The sequence below is a fragment of the Pipistrellus kuhlii genome, unplaced genomic scaffold (assembly GCF_014108245.1).
Source record: "Pipistrellus kuhlii isolate mPipKuh1 unplaced genomic scaffold, mPipKuh1.p scaffold_m20_p_9, whole genome shotgun sequence".
NCBI lineage: Eukaryota > Metazoa > Chordata > Mammalia > Chiroptera > Vespertilionidae > Pipistrellus > Pipistrellus kuhlii.
The window spans coordinates 57,491,595-57,515,188 of NW_023425595.1; the positions used below are offsets into that span (position 1 = coordinate 57,491,595).

Here is a 23,594-nt window from a genome sequence, read left to right on the forward strand (position 1 = left end):
GGACAATGCATGTCATAGCAATTGGTTGAACAGTAGATTGTCTGCCCCCTGGTGGTCAGTAAACATCATAGTGAGCTGTTTAGTGGCCTTAGCATATCATTAGCATATTATACTTTGATTGATTGAATGGCAGACCAGACACTTAGCATATTAGGCTTTTATTAATAGGATATCCAAGTAGTGATAATGGGATATTGCTTATTTAGTGCATTTATTAAATGGCAACTTTGCCAAACATCATATATACTTGTGCATTCATAGTCTCTATTATTTTTATTATGATTTTACGAGGTTTGATCTGACTGGGGTTTAAAAAAAACAACATGGGGGGCGGGGCACAATGGTAAGATATGTACACATATAATACCTTAATCAAAAAAAATGGAGCCGAAACCAGTTTAGCTCAGTGGATAGAGCGTCAGCCTGCGAACTGAAAGGTCTCGGGTTTGATTTCGGTCAAGGGCATGTACCTTGGTTGCAGGCACATCCCCAGAAGGGGGTGTGCAAGAGGCAGCTGATCGATGATTCTCTTTCATCATCGATTTTTCTAACTCTCTATCCCTCTCCCTTCCTCTCTGTAAAAAATCAATAAAATATATATTTTTTAAATGAAGAAAAAATAAAAATAAAAAAATTATTTTTATTAAGTTAACAGTATTGTCACTCATTATGAAGAATAGTCTTTAAATTTCTACTTATGTGATAATATGGGCAAAAGACCTTCCCAGCAAAGTTGCTATGCAAATATTATGTGATAATATGGGCAAAAGCCCTACCTGGTGATAGTATGTGATAATATGGGCAAATGTGATAATATGGGCAAATATGGGCAAAAGACCTATGTGATATTATGAGTAAAAGACCTACCTAGTGAAGTTGATAATATGGGCAAAAGTCTTATGTGATAATATGGGCAAAAGACCTACCCAGTGATAATATGGGAAAAATATGGGCAAATATTTATGTGATAATATGGGCAAAAGACCTACCCTGTGAAGTTGCTATGCAAATATTACATACCAACACCAAATAGGAGAATCCCATTTATTAGGGAGAGGTATATTTTTTTTCTGCCTTTTCTCTGTCAGTTATGACCTTTCATTTGTTTGTTTTTAAAAGTGATTTTGGAATTAATCATTTGAACAAATGTGAAGGGTTCACTCAGAAAAGCTTTTACTCCTTTATTGAGACAGGATATCTGCTTATATCTATTTCCTCTCTCTGAAGCCACTTCATAGGAAACTGGCCTCTCATACCAAATTGTCTGAAGCAGGACATAACACATACATTTAAATGCAAAGGAAACATACTCCTGCAATAAAAGAGAGTAACTCTGCATGCAAATGTCTTACATATTTACTTAATCGCAATTTCATCTGTTGGATATAACTACAAGCATGCAAATATAAAAACTTATGACCTAAAAGTTACTAGCTGAACTTGCAAAACAGTGCAGTACTACCACAAAAATTGTGTACAGAATTCATCTTAAATACGCTTCAAATGGTTTGGGTTGTGTCTTTACTGTGGGTAAAAATGACTGACATGGATGAGAAATAAGAACATGCCATTAAAATGAGTGATGCTTGAAATGTACATTAATACTAAGGAAAGATGTGAGTGAGGATAATACTATAGGAAGGATGACCTTAAGCAACCTTATAAAACTGTGGTGCAGAACTGCACACTATCTGGCTCTTGGGATGTCAGTGTACTTCAGTATGTTTAAAATCTCTAAAAATGTATATAGCAAAACCCCCCTTAAACCTTAGTTAACTAATGTTACTTGCAAAGGTGATCACAGGATGTTCTACAGTCACCTCTTAACAATTGATTTGCTTAAAAATATGCCCCCTCAAATTTTCTGGATAAGCCAAGGTATTTTTCAGTGATGACATACCTAATCAGGAACATCTCAAGAAATGAGATATTCTGATGGATATAAAGGTAACTCTATGTCCTACTGTTTATGGAGTTCCCATTTCACAGAGAACATCATAAAATGTATTTAACACTGAACTATACTGTACATAGTTGAACTTTTAATTGATCACTTTGAGCATGTCACATAAATAAAATTATTTCTTTTATTGAGTCCGATTGGCATTAAATTTAGGATATGTACTTGAACTATCATTTTAAATATACACCTAGTAAATTACAAGCTGTACAAAACGAAATTCAAATCATTTAAGCCTTTACGCTAATTAAATTTGATATGTATTTATAAAGAATTTTCAAACCTAGATGTGGATGTGTTACATTTTACCTCCTAATTCTCCGTCACTGTGCCCGTGATCCATTCCAGTGCAAATTGGAGTTAGCAGTACCTTGAATATAAGCTGCTATTCAAATAAGCAATATGTTCAGACAAGAGATTATTTGAAGAGAAGTAACTGTGTCTTATGTCATTATGAGAAATCTAGTTATTTTCATAAACAAGTTAGGCATTATCAAATACTAATGTGATAAAGAGGTCACTCTCTCATGGATCTGTTTTATTCATATTGCTCTTCTGAGCATAATGCTCTCCAGGTCCATCCATGCTGTTGGAAATGGTAAGAATACTTTCTTTTTACAGCAGTGTAGTATTCCGTTGTGAAGATGTAGCACTGTTTTTAATCCACTCATCTGCTGATGGGCATTTAGGCTGTTTCCAAATCTTAGCTATGGTAAATTCTGTTGCTGTGAACACAGGGTGCATATGTTCTTTATGGTTGATGTTTCATATTTCTTGGGATATATTCTAAGAAGTGAGATTACTGGGTCAAATGGGAGTTCCACTTTTAATTTTTGAGGAAACACCATGCTATTTTTGAAAAAGGATGCACCAGTCTGCACTGCCACCATCAATGTACAAGGGTTCCCTTTTCTCCACATCCAAACCAGCACTTGTCATTTATTGATTTCTGAATGATAATTATTCTGATAGATGTGAGATGATACCTCATTATTGTTTTGATTTGCATCTCTCAGATGATTAGTAACTTTGAGCATTTTTCTCATATGTCTCTTGACCTTCTGAATGTCCCCTTCTCAAAAGTGTCTATTTAGGTTTTCCCCCCATTTTTGATTGGATTATTTATCTTCCTTTTGTTAAATTGTTCCCTATATTTTGGAGATTAAATTGTTATTAGATGTAACATTAGGAAATATGTTCTCCCAGGCAGTGGGCTCTCTTGTTCTTTTGTTGATGATTTATTTTGCTGTGAAGATATTTATTTTGATGTAGTCCCATTTTTTTAAATTTTTTCCTTAGTTTCCATTGTCCTAGGAGATGTATTGGTAAATATATTGCTATGAGATAAGTTTGATATTTTGCTCTCTATGAATTCTTCTAAGATTTTTATGGTTTTCTGTCACTGTCATGTTTAAGTTTTTTATCTATTTTGAGTTTAGTTTTGTGTATGCTGTAAATTGGTGGTCTTTGCATGTACCTGTCCAATCTTTCCAACACCATTTATTGAAGAGACTGTCTTGACTCCATGGTATGCTCTTGCCTCTTTTGTCAAATATTAATTGAACATAATGGCTTGGGTTGATTTCTGGGTTCTTTGTTCTGTTCCATTGGTCTATATGTCTGTTCTTGTGGCAGTACCAGGCAGTTTTGAGAACAGTGCCTTTGTAATACTGATATTGTGATCCCTCCAACTTTGTTATTCTTTCTCAGGATTGCTGCAGCTATGCGGGGTCTTTTTTTATTCCAGATGAATTTTGGGGGAGTTAGTTCTAGGTCTTTGAAATATGCCATTGGCATTTTAATGGGAATTGCATTGAATCTGTAGATTGCTTTGGGTAGTATGGACATTTTAATGATGTTAATTCTAGGAATCCATGAACACTGTATGTTCTTCCATCTGTTTATGTCTTCTTCTATCTCTTTTTTCAGTGTCCTGTAGTTATTGGAGTACAAGTCTTTTACTTCTTTAGTTAAGTTTATTCCTAGGAATTTTAATTTTGAGTCTTTTCTCTTTGCTTCTTAGTGAGCTTGGCTAAAGGTTCATCAATCTGGTTTATCCTTTCAAAGAACCAGCTCTTGGTTTTATTGACCTTTTGTATTATTTTGTTTGTTTGTTTGTTTGTTTGTTTGTTTTGGGGGGTTGTTATTGTTGTTTATTTGGTCTCTATGTCATTTATTTCTGCTATGATCTTTATTATTTCCTTCCATCTGCTTACTCTGGGATTTTCCTGTTGCTCTCTTTCTAATTCTTTGATTTGTATGGTTAGATAATTCAGTACCGTTTTTCCTTGTGTTTTTTGTTGTTGTTGTTGTTGTTTTTTGTGGGTTTTTTTGAGGTAGGTCTGTAGAGCTATGAACTTTCCTCTCAGACTGCTTTCACTGTGTCCCAAAGATTTTGGATTATTGTGTTTTCATTGTCATTTGTTACTAGGATGCTTTAATTTTTTTTTATATCTTTACCTGTGTCCTAATATGTTGTTTATCTTTGAAAATGTCCCATGTGCACTTGAGAAGTATGTATTTTCTGTAGCTTTTGGGGTAAAATATTTTGAAGATGTCAATTAATACCATCTGATCTAGTGAGTCAATTAGGGTTGATGTTTCTTTGCTGATTTTTTTGTCTAGAGTATTTATCCAGTGGTGTCAATGGGGTATTAAAGTCCCCAATTATGACTGTATTGCTGTCAATCTCTCCCTGGATATCTCCCAGAGGTTTTGTCTGTATTTGGGTGCTCCTGTATTGGGTGCATATATGTTTACCTGAGTCATATCCTCTTGTTTAATTGTTCCCTTTAGAATTATGAAGTAGCCTTCCTTATCTATTGTGATGGCATTAATCTTGACGTCTATTTTGTCAGATATAAGTATCGCTATCCCAGCTTTTTTCTTCATGTCCATTTGCTTGAAATCAACTCCCTCAGCTATTTTTTGTTTGCGAAGCTTCTGATTTCACCCTCAACTTTGAATGAGAGCCTTGCTGGATAGAGTATTCTTGTATTCAGAGGAGGACTGTTGGGGGAGACCCAGGCCTGCAAGGGTGGGCAGTTGAGGGGGATCATGCCTCCAGGAAAGGGCATTTGGGAGAGACCAGGCCTGCAGTGGAGAGCAGTTGAGGGGGGATCAGGCCTGCAGGTGAGGACAGTTTTGGGGGACCAGGCCTTCAGGGAAGGGCAGTTTGGGGGAACCAGGCCTGCAGGGGAGGGCTGTTGTGGACAATCAGGTTATCAGGGAGGGCAGTTAGAGGAGACCAGACCAGCAGAGAAGGGCAGTTGGGAGATACCAGGTCAGCAGGGGAGGGCAGTTGGGGGGACCAGGCCTGCAGGAGAGGGCAGTTTGGAGGGACTAGGTTAGCAGGGGAGTGCAGCTGGGGGGATATAACCTGACCTACAGGAGAAGCAGTTGGGGGGACCAGGCCTTCAGGGGAGGGCAGTTGGGAGCCAGCAGTCCTGGGTGTGGGAAGGATGTCTGACCACCCGTTTAGGCCTCATCCTTCTGGGATCAGGTCTAAATGGGCAGTCAGACATCCCTCAAAGGGTCCCAAATTGGACAGGGTGCAGGCTGGATGAGGGACACTCCCGCCCCCATGCACGTATTTCATGCACTGAGCCTCAGGTCAATACATAAAGGATTAATATAAAATCTGATTGTGGATTAAAGACCAAACTTCATTCATTTTCAATCTCAAATTGATCATAATGTTCTAGTGCTTATGACATTTATATTCTCATTAACTTCTTTATTCATCCAATCAATATTTAATAGGATCTGTTCTCTCTTTAAAAAGTCCTTGTTCTCCCAATCAATGATACCATCTTTCCTTAAAACCCATACCACTTCCTTCACTTTGCCTTCTATTGCAGTTATATTAAGCATCCTGTAACAGCAGCACTGACTTAACTTTATAATCCTTGAATTTCTAACTGTAAAAGTATACAGAAGAGACATTTACTGACCTGCCTTTTTGTAAAGATGGAGTCGAGATGTAGAAGTGTCCTGGGTTTATTTTTCTCTAATTTTAATAAATAATAAAGGTTTAAAAGTCCCAGCCCTATTTATAAAAATAGATTATGCCATCACCTATAAAAATAAAAGCATAATATGCTAATTAGACCAGTCATCCTTCCGGACAACCTTACAGATGAAGCCTGAGTCCCAGGTGCCGGAGGGAAGCCCGGGTCCCAAGTGCCATAGGGAAGCTGGTGCCAGCAGCCAGGGGAAGGAAGGCCTACTCTTGCACAAATTTTGTGCATCGGGCCTCTAGTTTGTTAATAAAACAATTGCAGTACCTTAATGATGTACAGTACATAAGCCTAATTTTAGAACTAAGTCTATCCAACACCATGTCTATTTCCTAAAAACCAAACAAGAAACAGTAAGTAAAGGAATCAATTAATTACTTTTCCTAAGTGGTTTATTCTTGTAAACATGGGTTCTTTAGAAAACATATGATCAGAATAACTTATATATCCTTCTAAACCCATCTTAATTTAGCACTCTTCTCCAGACATTCAATCATTATTCTTTGTCTAGTTTCAAACAGTTTCTTTTTTTAAGAAGATAAATGATAAAAATGCAGATCTTTTACTCCTACATTTTTCTGTCTTTATAAAAGGATATAATTAATTTTTTGCAGCCAGTCATCACCCTAGGCATTGTTTTCCCTTGACAACACAGCCAAAATACTTGAATGAAGATAGTGCTGTTTTATATTCATGTCATTCACCTCAAGCTGTTTCTTTTCCCTCTTCAAAAGAATAACATCAGAGACACAGGTTTGGACTACATCCAAATTGAAGTCACTCAGATTTATTTATTTTTTTTTTTTACATAAAATAGTCTTCACTTTGGTTGAGATGATGAGAGATGTAAAATACCACTAATGACATTGTCAATTTTACCCAGTCATTTTTTTTTTTTACTTAAATAATTGACATTCTATGTATAGGATTCTTTACTATGGAGTATAAATTGGATTTTTTTTAAACAAAGTAACTTTCATCAAGTGGCGGATAGTTGCAGAAGGACCAAGATCTTGCACTAAACCATGACCACCCCAGGTAAGGGTGGTGAGTGTTCAAGCAATGAGGTCTTTGAAACACTGTGTGCAGCACAGTTTTCTTCTCAGCCTGGATCTAGATCAGCAGAAATGATATTCTTTCTAGCATCGCCAGCCAGGAAAATAAATCTGCAGATTACTGCTCCCCGGGGCCCTCATTTCCCAGAATGTTAATGCATACCAAGCTCTATAAGGCCTTTGCTTCCAGGATTCTTGTCACCTTCAGTTCTTTGTGGTTTCTCTAAGTCCTCATCCCTTGAAAATGTATTACATAATGTTTAATTTATTATAGTTCTTTGCCAGGCAATCTAGAACTGTTAATGATTTCTTTACAAAGATATCCAGTGCAGAATTTCCACTGGTTTCACATTTATAAGTATTACAGTTTAAAGTGAATTTAAAAGAAAGCAGAGATAATATATTGACTGAGGCCACACAGAAATCATAAGCTAAATATGTTGAGAAAGAAAAGACAGGATTTGCATGGGCACTTAGAGCGTGCAAAAAGGCTGTAATAGCCACAACAAAGTTATGATGACTCAGTAAGAGATAATTTATGGGTTGCCCAGTGGCAATAATCCCTGCTCATGTCAGATAGTAGTAATTTCTAGTAAACTGAATGGTATACAGTTTCCCAGGTGAGTACTAACCATCATGTTTCTTGATAATTGTCTTTTGCATAAGCTGTATGTATCTCAGATGCCCCCCAAATAAGAAAGCTTTAGGCTATTCTGCCTATGATAAATCACTCAGGTTAGGTTTACCCATTATAATGACTAATTAAGCTGGGATTTTTTGTTTGTTTGTTTGTTTGTTTTTACTGAATTTTTTTTATAATCTCATCTACTTATTGCTTGTCTTCATCTTTATGGTAAGATTATCAAGGGAAATTTGTTTTAGGTAAACTGTGGACAAGATAAATCTGACATACAAAACATGTAAAAATGCTATGTAAAGCATTTCAAATGCATAGCTGAGCTTCCAGGAAAGTAAAGAAAACCTTCAGGGGCCAAGAATAAAAGATGAAGTGACTAAAGGAAGTTGCTAGATTGGGTAACCTGACTGGGAATTTAATGTTCACCCAAGAACAGGAACTTTGGACTCAGTCAAGGCAATAAATTATACCTAAGATCACATAGTAAGCCAGACTATTGAAGGGAACACCCCAATAAAAGAACAGAAGAAAATCTATTATCTATACAAGGAGTCAACTAAGTGTTTTCTATCTTGGCCTGGGCTTAGTTTGTTGAGGAATATATATCTTATAAGAATTTGACATCACAGTCTTCTTCAGACAGCTGGTATTTATAATTTATACACACTAATAGAAATGAATAAATTATTATAAAAGTGGCCCTACTTTCCTGACTGATATGGTTCAGTTGGTCGAACGTTATGCCATGCACTGAAAGGCCACCAGTTTCATTCCCAGTCAGAGCACATGCTCAGGTTGCAGGTTCCATCCTTGGTCAGGGAGCATGAAGTAGGCAACCGATTGATGCTTCTCTCTCACATCAATGTTTCTTTCTGTCTCCATTCCCCTTCCATTCTCTCTCTCAAATCAATAAAAAAACATTATTTTTAAAAAGTGGCCCTAGGCCAGTAATACCAACATTGCAATATCTATTAGAAGCAAACACCCACAAAAAAATATTTGAAGGAATTTTAAGGGCTATTGGTTGAGAAATTTCCAGAATTGTTGAAGGGCAATCCTCATAGTCAGGAAGCACTACAAATTTTGAACAATATAAGCAAAAATTAAAAAGTAAAAATTTAAACTCATTGTAGTGAAAATACAGAAACTTAAAGACAAAGAAGAGGTCTTAGATGTAGCCAAAAGAAAAGATGAAATAAGCAGTGATCCCATTTCACTGATAGCCATGTGCACAAAACTGTTTCCCAGCACAATTCCTAGAATTTGAATAGGGTTTTCCTGTATTTTATACACAAGTCACTAATTCACAAGGAAATATTTTTAGAGGATAATAAAATGCTAAAGACAACTTTTTTTTATGATGAAAGTTCATGAAAATCTTATATTGTGTTGTTACATTTGAGGTGACCAATGAGATTACAAAATTGCTCACTATTAACTGTCATTAGATTTTCTCTGGAAGGAATTGTTCAGTTTTAAAATAAAGAGTTTTAATTTTTAGTGCAGAAATTCAGTTGTACTTCTTTAAAAAAAATCTTATTTATTTTTCTTAAAAATATCTGTGATACTAATTTCCTAAAACTTTCTTAAAAGAAAACATTCTTATTAAAAAAATGAATCTAGGAGAAAGAAAGTACCTTGATGATGTCGTCTCCTTATTTTCTTTATTATAATAAAACTAGAGGCCCAGTGCACAAATTCATGCACAAGTGGGGTCACTGGGCCTGGCCAGAGATTGGGGCCCATCGGGGTGGCTGGCCATGGGGAGGGACCACAGGAGGCTGGCCAGCCATAGGAAGTTGGCTATAGAGCACATTGATCACCTAGGGAAGCTATTGCATTGGGTGTCTGTCCCTTGGTGGTCAGTGCACATCACAATGACTAGTCAACTGGTTGTAACAGTCACTTAGGCTTTTATAAATAGACAGACGATAGATAGATGATAGATAGATAGATTATAGATAGATAGATAGATAGATAGATAGATAGATAGATAGGTAGGTAGATAGATAATAGATAAATAGATACTGCTATACCCATATGCAAGTGAGAATTAACTGTTATGTGATATTAGAGGTATCTGAAAACAGAAATTGTCCTTAGAAATATATTGTTTTCTCCAACCTACTCAGAAAATGATTCTTACCAGTTGAAGACATCTAACAATTTAATGTGCATTTCTGTAAGTTATCAGTAAATTAAGTACATCTAAAATTTTTGGAACAAAATCATTTTAAGCTTCTTATGTTAGTATATATTTATAGAAATACTAGTGGCCTGGTGCATAAATTTGTGCACATTGAAAGGAAATTAATTAGGAGAAAAATTTAATATCACTATATGCCCTTAACTCTATAATAGAAGTGTCAGAGATGAAAAAAAATTACTAAAATGTATATGAAAATACTATATAAATTGATAAATAAATGATAGCAACATGGTATAACAACAACAAAGACATGATATAAAAACAACAAAAACATGATATAAAACAACAAAAATATGATATAAAAACAACATTGATAAAAACAATGACTGATAAATTGAATAAATTTATCTAGTATCTCCCTGTATACCACATTCAGAGTAAAAACACTTTCAGAGTGTTTCACTAATTTCCCTTGTGATGCAATATTTAAATTTTAACTAACATCACACGCTCTTCAAACTCAAGAGAAAGAAACATATAAGTGACCATGTCCGAAAATAGGTTTAAATAGGAATATTCCTACTCCGTCTAGAATTTGTCCTTGTGATTTAGTAATAGTCATCACAAATGCTGGCATCACGGGAAACTGTCTTTGAATTAATTTACATGGGAGGCCAGTGTCCGATGGGGACAAATCAATTCTTGGAATCAGAACAACCTCTCCTTCCACAGATCCTGTTAATACTTCAGCTTCAATTATGTGAGGTAGCAATCTTTTGATAATAAATCTAGTACCATTACAAAGACCCCATTTACTATTAAGATTTCTCAGTAGCACAATGATTACATATACTTTCAATTTTAATTTATGACAAGGCATTCCCAAAGGAGTAATACTATTAAAAAATTCTATGGGAAAATTTTCCTTTTTGGCATCATTCGTTGAATCGATGAAGTTATTCAAATAAGTGTGAAAATCTCCACTTTCTTTCAGCTTCAGAATGTCAACAAAAACAACCAAATTCATGATCAACCATGACAGGTCAAAACAAGCAAGAGCTTTATATGTATCACGCATGCGCTAGTCAATGTTTATTTTTAAATTGCCAATACACATCATATGTACTGGCTAGTCAGCTAGCCAGATGGATGGACTGATGGCCAGTCACTTAGCCTTTTATAAATATAGATATGTAAACTATTCATTTTGATAATACACTCTCATAAGAAAAATGTTGTTTCTCATCAGCTTTTATAAGGAATTATGCTAAAAGGTTAAAATTCCACTGTTAAAAATATAATTCAGTAAAATTAAATTGGTTTCTCATTTCCTTATATCTTCACAGATTGTGAGTGTTGGAAAGCATGTTAAAGGCTACCATTATATCATCGCAAACTTGGTAAGAACACTTTATTTTCTATTTTTCCTAAAAATTTCTCAAGATTATTTCAACTACAACTCAAAATAGTGTTCCAATAAATGATTGCAATTATTACTTACTAATCAGTTGAAGAATTGTTACTATATTACTTACTAAGTTTTTGTTACATAGGATTCTATTTTTATTTCAAAGAACATTATATTTCTAATGTAGAATTCAATGTAGTTGATGCAGAATAGCTTGATGTCTACCAATATGACCTTTAAAGCTAATTACAGTGTTTGCTTTACTATGATATCAGTCCACATTAAATAATGGCCTTTTCTCTGTAGAGATGATAAATGCCACTCTATGAATAAAGATTACCAGATATCAACATGGAAATTAATGAGGAGAAATATTAATTAACAGCAGGAGAGAGAAAGTATGTGGACATGTGTGGTGTGTATGTGGGTGAGTGAGGGACAGTTAGGTAACACAGGAGTCCCCAGAACTGGCAGACCTTGCTCTCCTAGATGGGGAGACCCTGCTACCACTGCAGGCACTCCCGGGCCTGCCCAGCTTCAGTGCAGAACCCACACCATCCTGAAGCGGGGAGCAGCAGAGGCCAGGATCACAGCAACATCAATCCCCAGACTGACCTCTGACACTGCCGTGTACCTATGCAGGCCAGCTGCTTGCTAGCCATAACCCGTGTGGGACCACCACCATGCCTTCGCAATGCGTAGCATGATGCCCACACCATAGGCTCCCAGACATCTGCAGTGAGTGCATGCCAGAGAGACCTCCCAAACTGTACCTCCTCACTGGAGCCCAGACCCAGCATCCCAGGATCCCACACTTCAGGTCTCCAGCTGTGAGTGCAAACCAGGGGTACCCCTGCCACACCCTGTCCCCAGTCTCAGTACAAGCTTCAATCCAGCATGTCCTCCATCCCTGGCCCAAGAGAGAGCCCTCAGTTGGTGCATACTCAACCCAAAGCTCAGGACAGAGCTGCCGGTACAGCCAGATGCACCTAGCCACAGGTCACAGGACCATTTGTTTATTTTCTCCTTCCTTTCCATTGTCCAAGGAAATGTGTCAGTAAACAATGCTACGAGCTATATCTAAGATATTACTGGAAACTGGCAAACCATGTTCTCTAATTTTAAGAAAAACAAGATCAAAATGGCTACTTAAGAAAGTTTTGTATTGTAATTCAAATTGTTTAAAATTATGTCAGTTTTTCTCATATTAAATGTAGTTGGTTATTGAATCAGATAGATGCATGAGTCAAAAATCCTAATGACCTAAGGCAAGTCTTTTTAAATTCTTGGCAAGTCTCACTTGGTGTTTCTTAACTCTGCCACATAGGGAATGAACTAGCCATGCGGGGGATATTCTCCTTGGGTTATTAGAATACCATCTGCCCCAAGAGCTTGATCTCAAAAGTGGTATATCTTTAAAAAGTTCAGAACATTTTCTTCTTTTTCACCTTTCCCACCAATTTTTTTGGTGAGGATATTTTCCTTGAAGAAGGAAAAAGAAACAATGACTGCAAAGAGATTGCATTGTGTCCACTATCTTCATCATCGAATATTGAGACAGGAATTTTCTGTGGTTAGGGACCTCAGTTTCATTATGGAATTGAGATATTAAAATGCAGCAATAGACTGTAAACAATTTCTGTATTGTGTTTCTTGAATAAAGTATAATTATGCTACTTAAGGGATTATCATGAAGATATTGAGAAACTTTGACTAATGCTTTTCATTATTTTTAAGAAGGCCCAGAGTCTGAATATTAAATTTATAAAAATTCAAATATATGTAAATCTTAAAACTAGTATATTCTAGTATTAATCACTATTAGAACAAAAAGAAAGTCTCATGCTTATGAACTGTCTGAATTCACAATGACATTATATAAGGAGATTCTGGCAAATAGCAGGTATTGACATATATTCTTTCCAAACAATGGAATCCAGGAAAAAAAAATTGACATGTTATACATTGTTATGCCAGAAATAAATTTCTGACATTGACAAACCAATACAAAATGGAAAGAATTAATAACTATAACATCCTAATGGGTATCACAGACTGTCTTAAACAGCCCTACTAGATGGTAGCATATGTAAGTTTTCTATAAAATGATTAATTAACAGCATATGGAGTAGAAAAATATTTTGCTTGTATTGGGTAATATAAATTATCACTCTGACTAAAAATAGCCAAGCTTTTACCATACGTAGTTGGTATCATTGTAACACATGACTAGGCCAGTAATTTGTACATATCTACATTACAATACAGTTTATTAATATGGATTCTATTGACTTATTCATTTATCCTTAAGAAACTGACTTTCAAAAGCAGAATGATTTTTGTTTCATTGGGCCAATCAACAGTTTATTTCTTGAGAGTTATGCCCATAAGATTCCCAAATGTCAAATCAATTAAGTACCAAAACAAAGATTGTATTAACATTATATTTAATATTGAAAGACTGAGTGATTTTCCCCAAAGATTACTAACAAGACAACGATGTCCCTCTCCTCATTTTACTGAACATTGAACTAAAGGTTCAAGCAAGGGATGTTAGGCAAGAAAAATAAATAAAAGGCATCCAGATTGAGAAAGACAGTTTTATATATAGAAAATCCTAAGAAATCTAATTTAAAAAAAAAAAAACCTGAAAACTAATAATGGGTCACAAAATATAAGGTCAATATACAAAAATCTCTATATTTCTATACAGTAGCAACATTTTAAAGTAAAGTTAAGAAAATAATTATATTTCTAAATTACAATTACAATATTCAGTTAAAGGAGTTGTTACTTAACCAACTCATCAAGATTGATTTATTTGGAGGGATCAAGATGGAGACAGAGAACGCTCCTGTATGTCCTTCACCCCACAGATACACACACAGAGAAATTCCTATGAAAGAAATGCAAAAAGAAGCTGAGTGACTCTTATACTTCAGGCAACTAAGAAAATACCCACATCAAAATGCGTAGGAAAGGCTGAGGCACATTCTCTCCATAAACACTATCCCTGGTACAGTGTCAGAAATTTTTTTAAAGAATCCCTAATTCCCAGCTTCTCCATGAGGAGCAAAGATTTGGACTGAAAATTTAGCACCCCTGTCACTCAAGAGACAGATCCCGGCCCCCCAAAAAAATGTTTACCTCTGAAGTCAAGGGCACATATATCCCCAAGATCCACAGGTCTATAGAAAATAGAAGCCATTCTAAATGGGTGCATGAGCACTCCATGTGGCTATCCCAACAGGCCTCAAAACAGAGGGAGAAAGCAAAATGCCCACCTTCCAGTATTTTCCTGGAAGAGGATTGACTCCATACTTTGCAACCTGCTGCCTGAAAGTCCATCTTTAAGCGTCTAGCTTCACACATGTAGGGCGTGGCTGTGATCCTCCATGGTGCCTGGGGGAGCAGGTAAGCATGTATGCCACTTTCTGTCCTCCAGATTCCTCTTACTGTAAACCAGGCTGCCAACCTGTCTCTAGAAGGAGACTGTACACATGCCTGGCACCCCATCTTCTGCTTATGCTGCCCAAGGGACAACTGAATCTGATAGCCAACTGAGCTTGCATTCACGAACCCCACAGGACTGCAGCAAACAGTGAAGCAGTTCTTAACTGGTAGTGCATGAGAGTACTTGCCACAGCTATCCCCCCAGGGCTCAGTGTTGAGGAAACAAGCAAAATGCTCAGTTTGCAATCTTTCCTTAAATGGGTTTGACTGCATACTTTCAAGCTGCTGCCTAAGGGTCAGGCTTATAATCACCTGCATCTAGGTGCTCAAATAAGGCAGCGTGAGCAATCACACAGGCTTGAGAGCTTAGGCTGCCCTGGTTTGTCCAAAAGGGAGTTCATAAAAACAGTTGCAAAGATGCTTCTGAGGTTAGGAAAGCAACACAAAAACAAAATGAGAATTTCAGCAAAGATATAGAAAATATAAAAAGGTACCATACAGAAATCACAAAGTTGAAGAATATGATAACTGAACTCCAAATTGCAGTTAACAGCAGACTAGATTAAGGGGGAGAAAAGAGCAGCTAACTTGAAGTCAGAACAGTGGAATTCAATCAGATAAACAACAAGAAAACAGAATGAAAAAGACTGAATATATTTAAGGGACTTATGATACATGATCAAATCGATGAATATACACATTATAGAGATTCCAGAAAGAAAAGACAGAGATAAAGGGGCAGAAAGCCTTTTCAAAAAAGTAATAGTTGAAAATTTTTCTAACCCAGGGAAAGAAACACACATTCAGATCCAAGAAGCCCCAAAATACCAAAAAGTTGAATTTAAAGAGACACACACTGAGACGCATTATAATTAAATAAAGTAAAAAACAAAAAGAGAATCTAAAAATAAGCTAGAGCAATGCAACTTGTTATGTATAAGGGAACCACTTACAAGACAAGTGTATTTTTCAGCAAACTCTTATAAGCAAGAAGAAAATAAGATGATATATTCAAAGGGCTGAAAGAAGTAAAAAACAGCCAACCAAGAATGCCTTACCTGACAAAGGTGTAATTCAGAATTGAAGAGGTAGTTTTCCAGACTAACAAAAGCTGAAAGAGTTGATCACAATGAGTGACCTTACAAGAAATGTTAACATTTCAAGCTGAAATTAAAGGACACAAATTACTAACATGAAAGAATAAATCCACTGGTAAAGGTAAATATACAGACAAATTCAGAATACTCCAATATACAGGACACCCTGTAGTAATAGTGGTGGGTAACTCACTTTTAATTCTCACATAAAGGTTAAAATACTAAAGCATTAAAAGGAATTATAACTACAATTGTTTGTAATTGGATACACAATATAAAAATATGTAAATTATATTACCAAAAACATAAAATGTAGGATGGAATGTTTTAAGTTGCAGAGATTTGTATGTATTCCAAGTTTAGTTGTTATAAGCTTAAGTTAAACTGTTATAATTATAAGATGCTTTATTTAAGCCTCACAGTAACAACAAAGCAAAAGCCTAGAGTAGAAACACAAAAGATAAAGTGAAAGGGATCAAAACATTACTATGTCAAATCATCAAATCACTAAAGAGGAGAACAAGAGAGGGAGAAAGAACAAAGGACCTATGAATCAGCTAGAAAGAAATTAAAATGCAAATAACAAGTCCATCCTACCAATAACATTATATGTAAATAGATTACATCCTCCAATTAAAAGACATAGAGTTCCTGAATAGATCAAATAAAGACCCAACTATATGCTGCTTACAAAAGATTGCTTCAGATTTAAGGGCACACATAGACTGAAAGTGAAGGAGAGGATAAAAGATAGTCCATGCAAATAGAAACAAAGAAAGAAGGAGAATCTATACTTATATTAGACCAAATTGGCTTTAATCCAGAACTAACAAGATACAAAGAAGGTCATATAACAATAAAGGGGTCAATTCATCAATAGAATATAACATTTGTATATATATATATACCTGATATAAGAGCATCTAAATATATAAAGCAAATATTAACAGATCTGAAAACAGAAAAAGACAGCAATACAATAATAGTAGGAAACTCCAATACTCAATTTTCAACAAAGGATAGATAACCTTGTAAGGCCAGATGCCCCTTGCCAGTGGTTTAGGAAATATTTAAACAAATGGTTAGTGTCAGAATGAGGACTAGAACTCAGTTCCCAAAATTTACAGACTAAAGTTTTTACTCAATGATCCCACTTGAGATCCATCAACTTGAGACATTCTTTTACTTTTTCCTTTATATTTCTTATATTTGTTCAAACTTTCCTTCATTGAGCATGCCCAAATCCAATACCTATCTGCTTTGACGATAAAAAATGCATAATTTAATCAATTTCTTTACAACCTAAATTTTAAACAATGTTAAGAGGGAATCTCTCTTTTGACTTGACATTCCTTCTGCTCACTGTACCAGAGTGTCTCAGTGGTTTAGATAACCAGTGAGCCTGAAATGCAAAACAGCACAAATGTGTTCTGAATTAGATAAATCTGGAAGGATAAATGTTTATTAAATACCTATGATGTGATGGACCTATATAGGTTTATATTAATAATCATCATAGTATCTGAAGGTCTATAATTTTTTAATTCCCCCCCCTTCCTTCAGAGGATATATGGACTGTAAGTGGAAATTGAAAGGAAAACCAAGTTGAAAGATGATCTTTTCATAAGAGATCACTAACCATTGTGACATGATGTTTTGTTGAATAACCCATTTCACTGAGTAGGAAGCCTCTCCCAGGTCTTCCCACTGCCATTGGGGGGGAGTGTGACGGAGGGCATTGTTTACTTGTTACCTAGATCCCCCCACCCTCTTCCAATGCAGAATTACAATTTTATTATAATTTAATAACATCAGTTCCACAATATTATCTGGATAAAAACTGAAATCTCAGTGACCACCAAAATACCTGTTTCCAACAAAACTGCTTCCCAGTCTAGAGCCTATCATTTTTCCTATATTAAGTTATTTTTAAAACATACAAAATGGAAAACATTGCCTGTACTCAGACAGATATAGCTTACATGAACTTAGCCAGCCACCATTCATTTGGATCACCACTGGGAGGAGTTTATAATCAGACGTGGCAATATTTTTTTTTTCTTTACCTGCAGCATAGCAGCAGGACAGAACCAGAGAAATGTGGGTTATTATTTATCAGACTTGACATCAGATGACTTTACTGCAGGCTGCAGCTTTGCCTGCGTGTCTCGCAGTTGTGGGATGATGCTGTGAAAGAAAGCGTCTATTGTAGCCACTGCAGGAAGAAAATAAAGTGTCACCAATTAGCAACGAATGCAATAGTTGAATCACTGTGGCTTTTAGAAAACTGAAATTATTTGCTTGGCTGCGCGTCTGGTCAATATTCTCGTAGAAACAAACAAATGTTTAACTGACATTTTACTAGCTGGAGATTGATGGGCAGCGTTTGCCCCCATTTCAAAACCGTAGATTTGCTTTCCGGTGCCTAGCTCCTTTCCCCGTGAAAGGAGAATGTTACTGATGAGCTGTCAAATTAGCTGGCACATAATAGGCATCAAATAAACATTTGTTGAATGAATAAATTAAGGATAGCCATTATTTACTAAATCCAAACCAGATGTGCAAGCTACCTTAGCATTCTCATTTTCATTGTACATGCGGGGAAGTTACCACACTGGGATTTAGAGTTTAGGCTGTTTTCTACAGTATTATTACCCACCCACCCTTTTCCTAGGGACATTATGGTAAATACCAAAATTAAAAACACACATGTTTGTATAAGAATATACAAATATACACAGGGCATAGAATTAAAAAGGCAAACTCAAGAGATAGCTTGGCTCCAATACATAGTTGCTGGGTGAACTTGAATAGTTTTGCTGTAACCCACTGAGCCTCAGTTTTCCTTATTTATAAAATACTAGAGGCATGGGACACAAAATCGTGCATGGGGGGTGTCCCTCAGCCCACCTGCACCCTCTCCAATCGGGGCATGTCAAGACATCCCTCTGACAATTCAAGACTGCTAGCTCCTAACTGCTCACCTGCCTGATTGCCCCTAACTGCCTCTGCCTACTGGCCTGATCACCCCCTAACCATTCCCCTGCCGACTTGATCACTCCCAAGTGTCCTCCCCTGACAGTCTGATCGCCCCCAACTGCCCTCTCTTGCTGGCCTGGTGACCCCCAACTACTTGCTCACCTATACTGGCCTGATCTCAACCCTAACTGCTTGCTCCCCTGCCAGCCTGATCGCTCCTAACCTTCTCTGCCTCAGCCTTTGTGACTTTGTCCAGAAAAAAAGTCGATGTCCGGCATAATTAGCATATTACCCTTTTATTAGAATAGATGGCTCATAATAGGATCTACCTCGTAACCTTGTTATGAGAGCTAAACTAGATAATCTATGTGGTGTGTCTAGTAAAGTGCCTGACACATAACAAGCCTAGCATTAATATTAGCTATTAGTTCACACTCCTGGGGCTTTCCATAGCAACTTTGCTAAGTTGCAAAGAGACCGATTTGTTTCCTTTTAGGTGGCCAACAGCAATGTACATGTATTGACAAAGCAACCTCCTTTGTTATTTTTTAAAAGATGCAGACGTTTCCAAAAACATGGCTGAGATGCAGTCAGTTGGCGAGACAACCCCAGTTCTTCCTCTCTTCCCCGCTTCCTGCTCTGACTCCTCATGTAACTGCAAGGTTACTGCTGCACATTTTACTTACACACACACACACACACACACACACACACACACACACACAAAATTCAAAACACTTTCTCTTAGTTCCCACTACAATTGAGTCAAATTCATATTTTTAAAAGGAACTTTACTAAACCTAAGAGAAAACAAAAAATAATTCAAATACAGATGTACAAGCCCATGTGTGTGTGTGTGTGTGTGTGTGTGTGTGTGTGTGTTGTTTACTTTTCTCTGAGTTAATATCTTTGGGTTTATTAATTCACTTCCCTAATATTCTCTGTGCCCTCTTCTTGTAATTTTATTTGTTTTACACTTTGCATTGAGTATGTATTTTTGTAAGGCATTTTAAATATTTAATGGGGACAAAGGGGACCAGGTATAAAACAAGGTAGATGATGATGATGATAGATAGATAGATAGATAGATAGATAGATAGATGATAGATAAGTAGATGATAGAGATAGATAGATGATAGATAAGTAGATGATAGAGATAGATAGATGATAGATAGATAGATAGATAGATAGATAGATAGATAGATATGATAGATAGATAGATAGATAGATAGATAGATATGATAGATGATAGATAGATAGATAGATAGATAGATAGATAGATAGATAGAGATGATAGATAGATAGATAGATAGATAGATAGATAGATAGATAGAGATGATATATGATAGATGATGATAGATAGATAGATAGATAGAGATGGTAGATAGATAGATAGAGATGGTAGATAGATAGATGATAGATAGATAGATAGATAGATAGATAGATAGATAGATAGATAGATATAATTTTTCAGCATTGTTGAAACTCAATTAACTACCTCTCAACCAAAAAGGTGACACCTTCCCCTGCCAGCAGCCTGACTCCACTGGTTGGACACAGTCTTTCTTCCTATCATACAGGAGGCCATGAGTGGCCTATCTTGCTCTCTTCTCTTCACTGCCATTTCCCAGGACTATAAAGATTATAAAGACTGATGTAATCAAAGCTTTTATCCTCGCTGGCTCAAATTAGCAATGCTGTCTGCTTTTAGAACACTTTGTAATTAAACTGAACCACTAAAGAGGTATGATAGATAGAGACAAACTCATAGTACCATGATATCTTGATATTATAGTCACATAAGACATTTCTGCTCATCAATCCCAGAGGGCATTTATGTCCTCAATAAGAGATTTGTTGATGATACCATATTCATCTCTTATATCCACCAGCTATGCATCATGAAAGGCATTTAAAGGCATTTAAGAAGTACGTGTTAAATTGAGTTGAACTGAACTGAAAACACTTATGTCCTTTTCTCATGTATTAGATTTTGAGTGACAGAACTTAAAAACTAAACTGACATAATTGGATCTTGCACCTGCCATTGCTTTATTAGAAATATCCTAATAAAAGAGTAATATGCAAATTGACCATCATCATTCCAAGACACAAGATGGCCACCCCATGTGGTCAAAAATGGTTGCCCCATGTGGATACAAGATGGCCTGGAGGGAGGGCAGTTGTGGCAATTAGGGGTGACAGGTCAGCAGAGGAAGGCAATTGGGTGTGACCAGGCCTGCAGAGGAGGGCATTTGAGGGAGACAAGGCCAGCAAGGGAGGGCAGTTGGGGGGGACCCAGACCTGCAGTGGAAGACATTTGGGGAGAACCCAGGCCTGCAGGGGAGGGCAGTTGGGGGAGACCAGGCCAGCAGGGAAGGGCAGTTGGGGGGGGGGGGAACCAGGCCTATAGGGGAGGGCCTTTGTGGAGGACAAGGCCTGCAGGGGAAGCCATTGGTAGGGACTAGGACAGCAGGGGTAGGACAGTTGGGGGGACCCAGGTCTGTAGGGGAGGGCAGTTAGGGGCAATTGGACCAGCTGGGGAGCAGTTAGGCATCAATCAGGCTGGCAGGGGAGTGGTTAGAGGGTGATCAGGTTGGCAGGCAGAAGCATTTAGGGGCAATCAGGCAGAGGCAAGCAAGTGGTTGGGTGCCAGCAGTCCTGAATTGTGAGAAGGATGTTCAACCACCTGTTTAGGCCCGATGCCAGTGGTATCAGTACCATATAGGCGATTAGACATCCTCGAGGGGTCCCAGATTGGAGAGGGTGCAGACTGGGCTGAGGGACACACACCCCTCCACTGTGTGCAAATTTCATGCACTGAGCCTCTAGTGTATATTTATATTTCCAGTCGTTGCTTTATTATATATGTGTACCCTATATAATAAAGAGGTAATATACAAATTGACCTTCATGCCCTCACACAAGATGGTCACTCCCATGTGATCAAAGATGGCCACCACAATATAGCCTGCAGGGGAGGGCAGTTGTGGGCAATCAGGCTGGCAGGGGAGCAGTTAAGCACCGATCAGGCTGGCAGGGGAGTGGTTAGGGATAATCAGGCAGGCAGGCAGACGAGTAGTTGGGACCCAGCAGTCCTGGATTGTGAGAGGGATGTCCAACTGCTGGTTTAAGCTCGAACTCACAGGGATCAGGCCTATACAAGCAGTCAGACATCCTCTGAGGAGTCCCAGATTAGGGAGGTTCCAGGCTGGGCTGAGGGACACCACCCCCTCAGTGCACAAATTTCATGCAGCAGGCCTCTAGTGTGTGTATGAGTGTATGTGTGTATTTAATTTATTTAACATTGAAGAACTGAAGTGCATAATGATGAATTAAACAAACTATCATTGATTTTTATAGGGATTCAAGGATATTTCTCTTGAGAGGTTTATACATGGTGGAGCCAATGTTACAGGATTCCAGCTGGTGGATTTTAATACACCTATGGTAACCAAATTAATGGATCGCTGGAAGAAACTAGACCAGAGAGAGTATCCAGGATCTGAGACTCCTCCAAAGGTAGTTGTTTGTTTTTGTCTTATATATGTTTAGTATTTTCCAAATTTAACATAGAAAGTTCATGATGCAGTTTTTCTGGTACTTTGTCCTCAGACAGTGTGATGGGCAGAAGCATTTTGTCACTATCACTGTGCTGCACCAGCCCTCAATTATTTCTAAATGTCTATATTTAAGAGTAGAAGTGGTAGTGCTCAAGCAGTTTCCTGCTATTACTATTACTTTTTAAATTTCCATTGAAGGTATGGAATGCTTTTTTATTTTAATCCTCACCTAAGGATATGTTCTTCACTGATTCTAGAAAGGGAGGAAGGGAGCAGGGGACACATGTCCTGACCAGGGATCAGATTGCAATCTGAGTATGTGCCCTGACTGGGAATTGAACCCACAACCCATCAGTGCACCAGACGATGCTCTAACCACTGAGTATACCAGCCAGGGGAAATCGTATGCTCCAAACAACATTTGTTAACTAAATATTTCAAATTTGAACAACATTGGTAACTATCCACCCAGGAAAAAATAAATTTTTAAAAACCTGTTTTCAACGTGATTTAAATTACTATATAAATTAGGAAATTGGTAGAATGTAAAATGTATAACCTTTTAAAAAAATATTTTTCAAATAAATAGTAAAAGGCCTAGTTGTTTAATTTTTTCTGATAGACATTGCAGAAGTGTTACTTGTATCTGCAAAGGAAGCGGGTAAATTTCTGATTATAGCAATTTTTCCTGTTTGTTTTTTTCCAAAAGAGAACATATATTTTAAAGAGAAAGGGAGAAGAGAGAGAGAGATAGAAACATCAATGATGGGAGAGAATTATTGATTGTCTACTTTCTGCACATCTCCTACTGGGATTCAAACCCTCAATCTGGACATATTTCCTTGACCGGAATGGAGCCTGGGACCCTTTAGTCTTCAGGCAGCTGATCAATGATTCTCTCTTATCATTGATGTTTCTCTCTCTCTCTCCCTCTCCTTTTTTTTTTTAAGAAACCTTGTGAATTCTTTTTTCTATTGCCTTTAGTAGGTTCAAATATGAGTCATGCCAGAAGCTCAATCATATCATGTATTCATGCCCAAAGAGAAGAATGACAAGCTTCCTGTTGAATGCATTTCTAATCTAGACTGTTTGCCAGACAGCGGCTCCCCTCACTCTGCCCTCAGTGTCTGCGGAGACTCTCTTCCTCATGAGACACCCTTATCTCTTCCTTCCTCACACCTGTTGTTGTGAGACCATTAATCATGCTCATATTTCTTCTGCAAACCATCTGTTCACATTTTTCTTACCCTTTGAGTTTTAGTAGCTAGAATGAG

The 23,594-nt window shown here is 37.1% G+C and overlaps 1 protein-coding gene across 3 annotated transcripts in view; it reads left to right on the plus strand.

Annotated features, from left to right (window-relative positions):
* Nucleotides 1–23,594, plus strand: part of GRIA4 (glutamate ionotropic receptor AMPA type subunit 4) — a 388,414-nt gene that overhangs the window by 287,685 nt on the left and 77,135 nt on the right. For all 3 annotated transcript variants that reach the window (XM_036426588.2, XM_036426593.2, XM_036426594.2), the window contains exons 6-7: nt 11,167–11,220; nt 22,121–22,279. In XM_036426588.2, the coding sequence (XP_036282481.1) occupies nt 11,167–11,220; nt 22,121–22,279 (213 nt within the window). The remainder of the gene's footprint in view (nt 1–11,166; nt 11,221–22,120; nt 22,280–23,594) is intronic.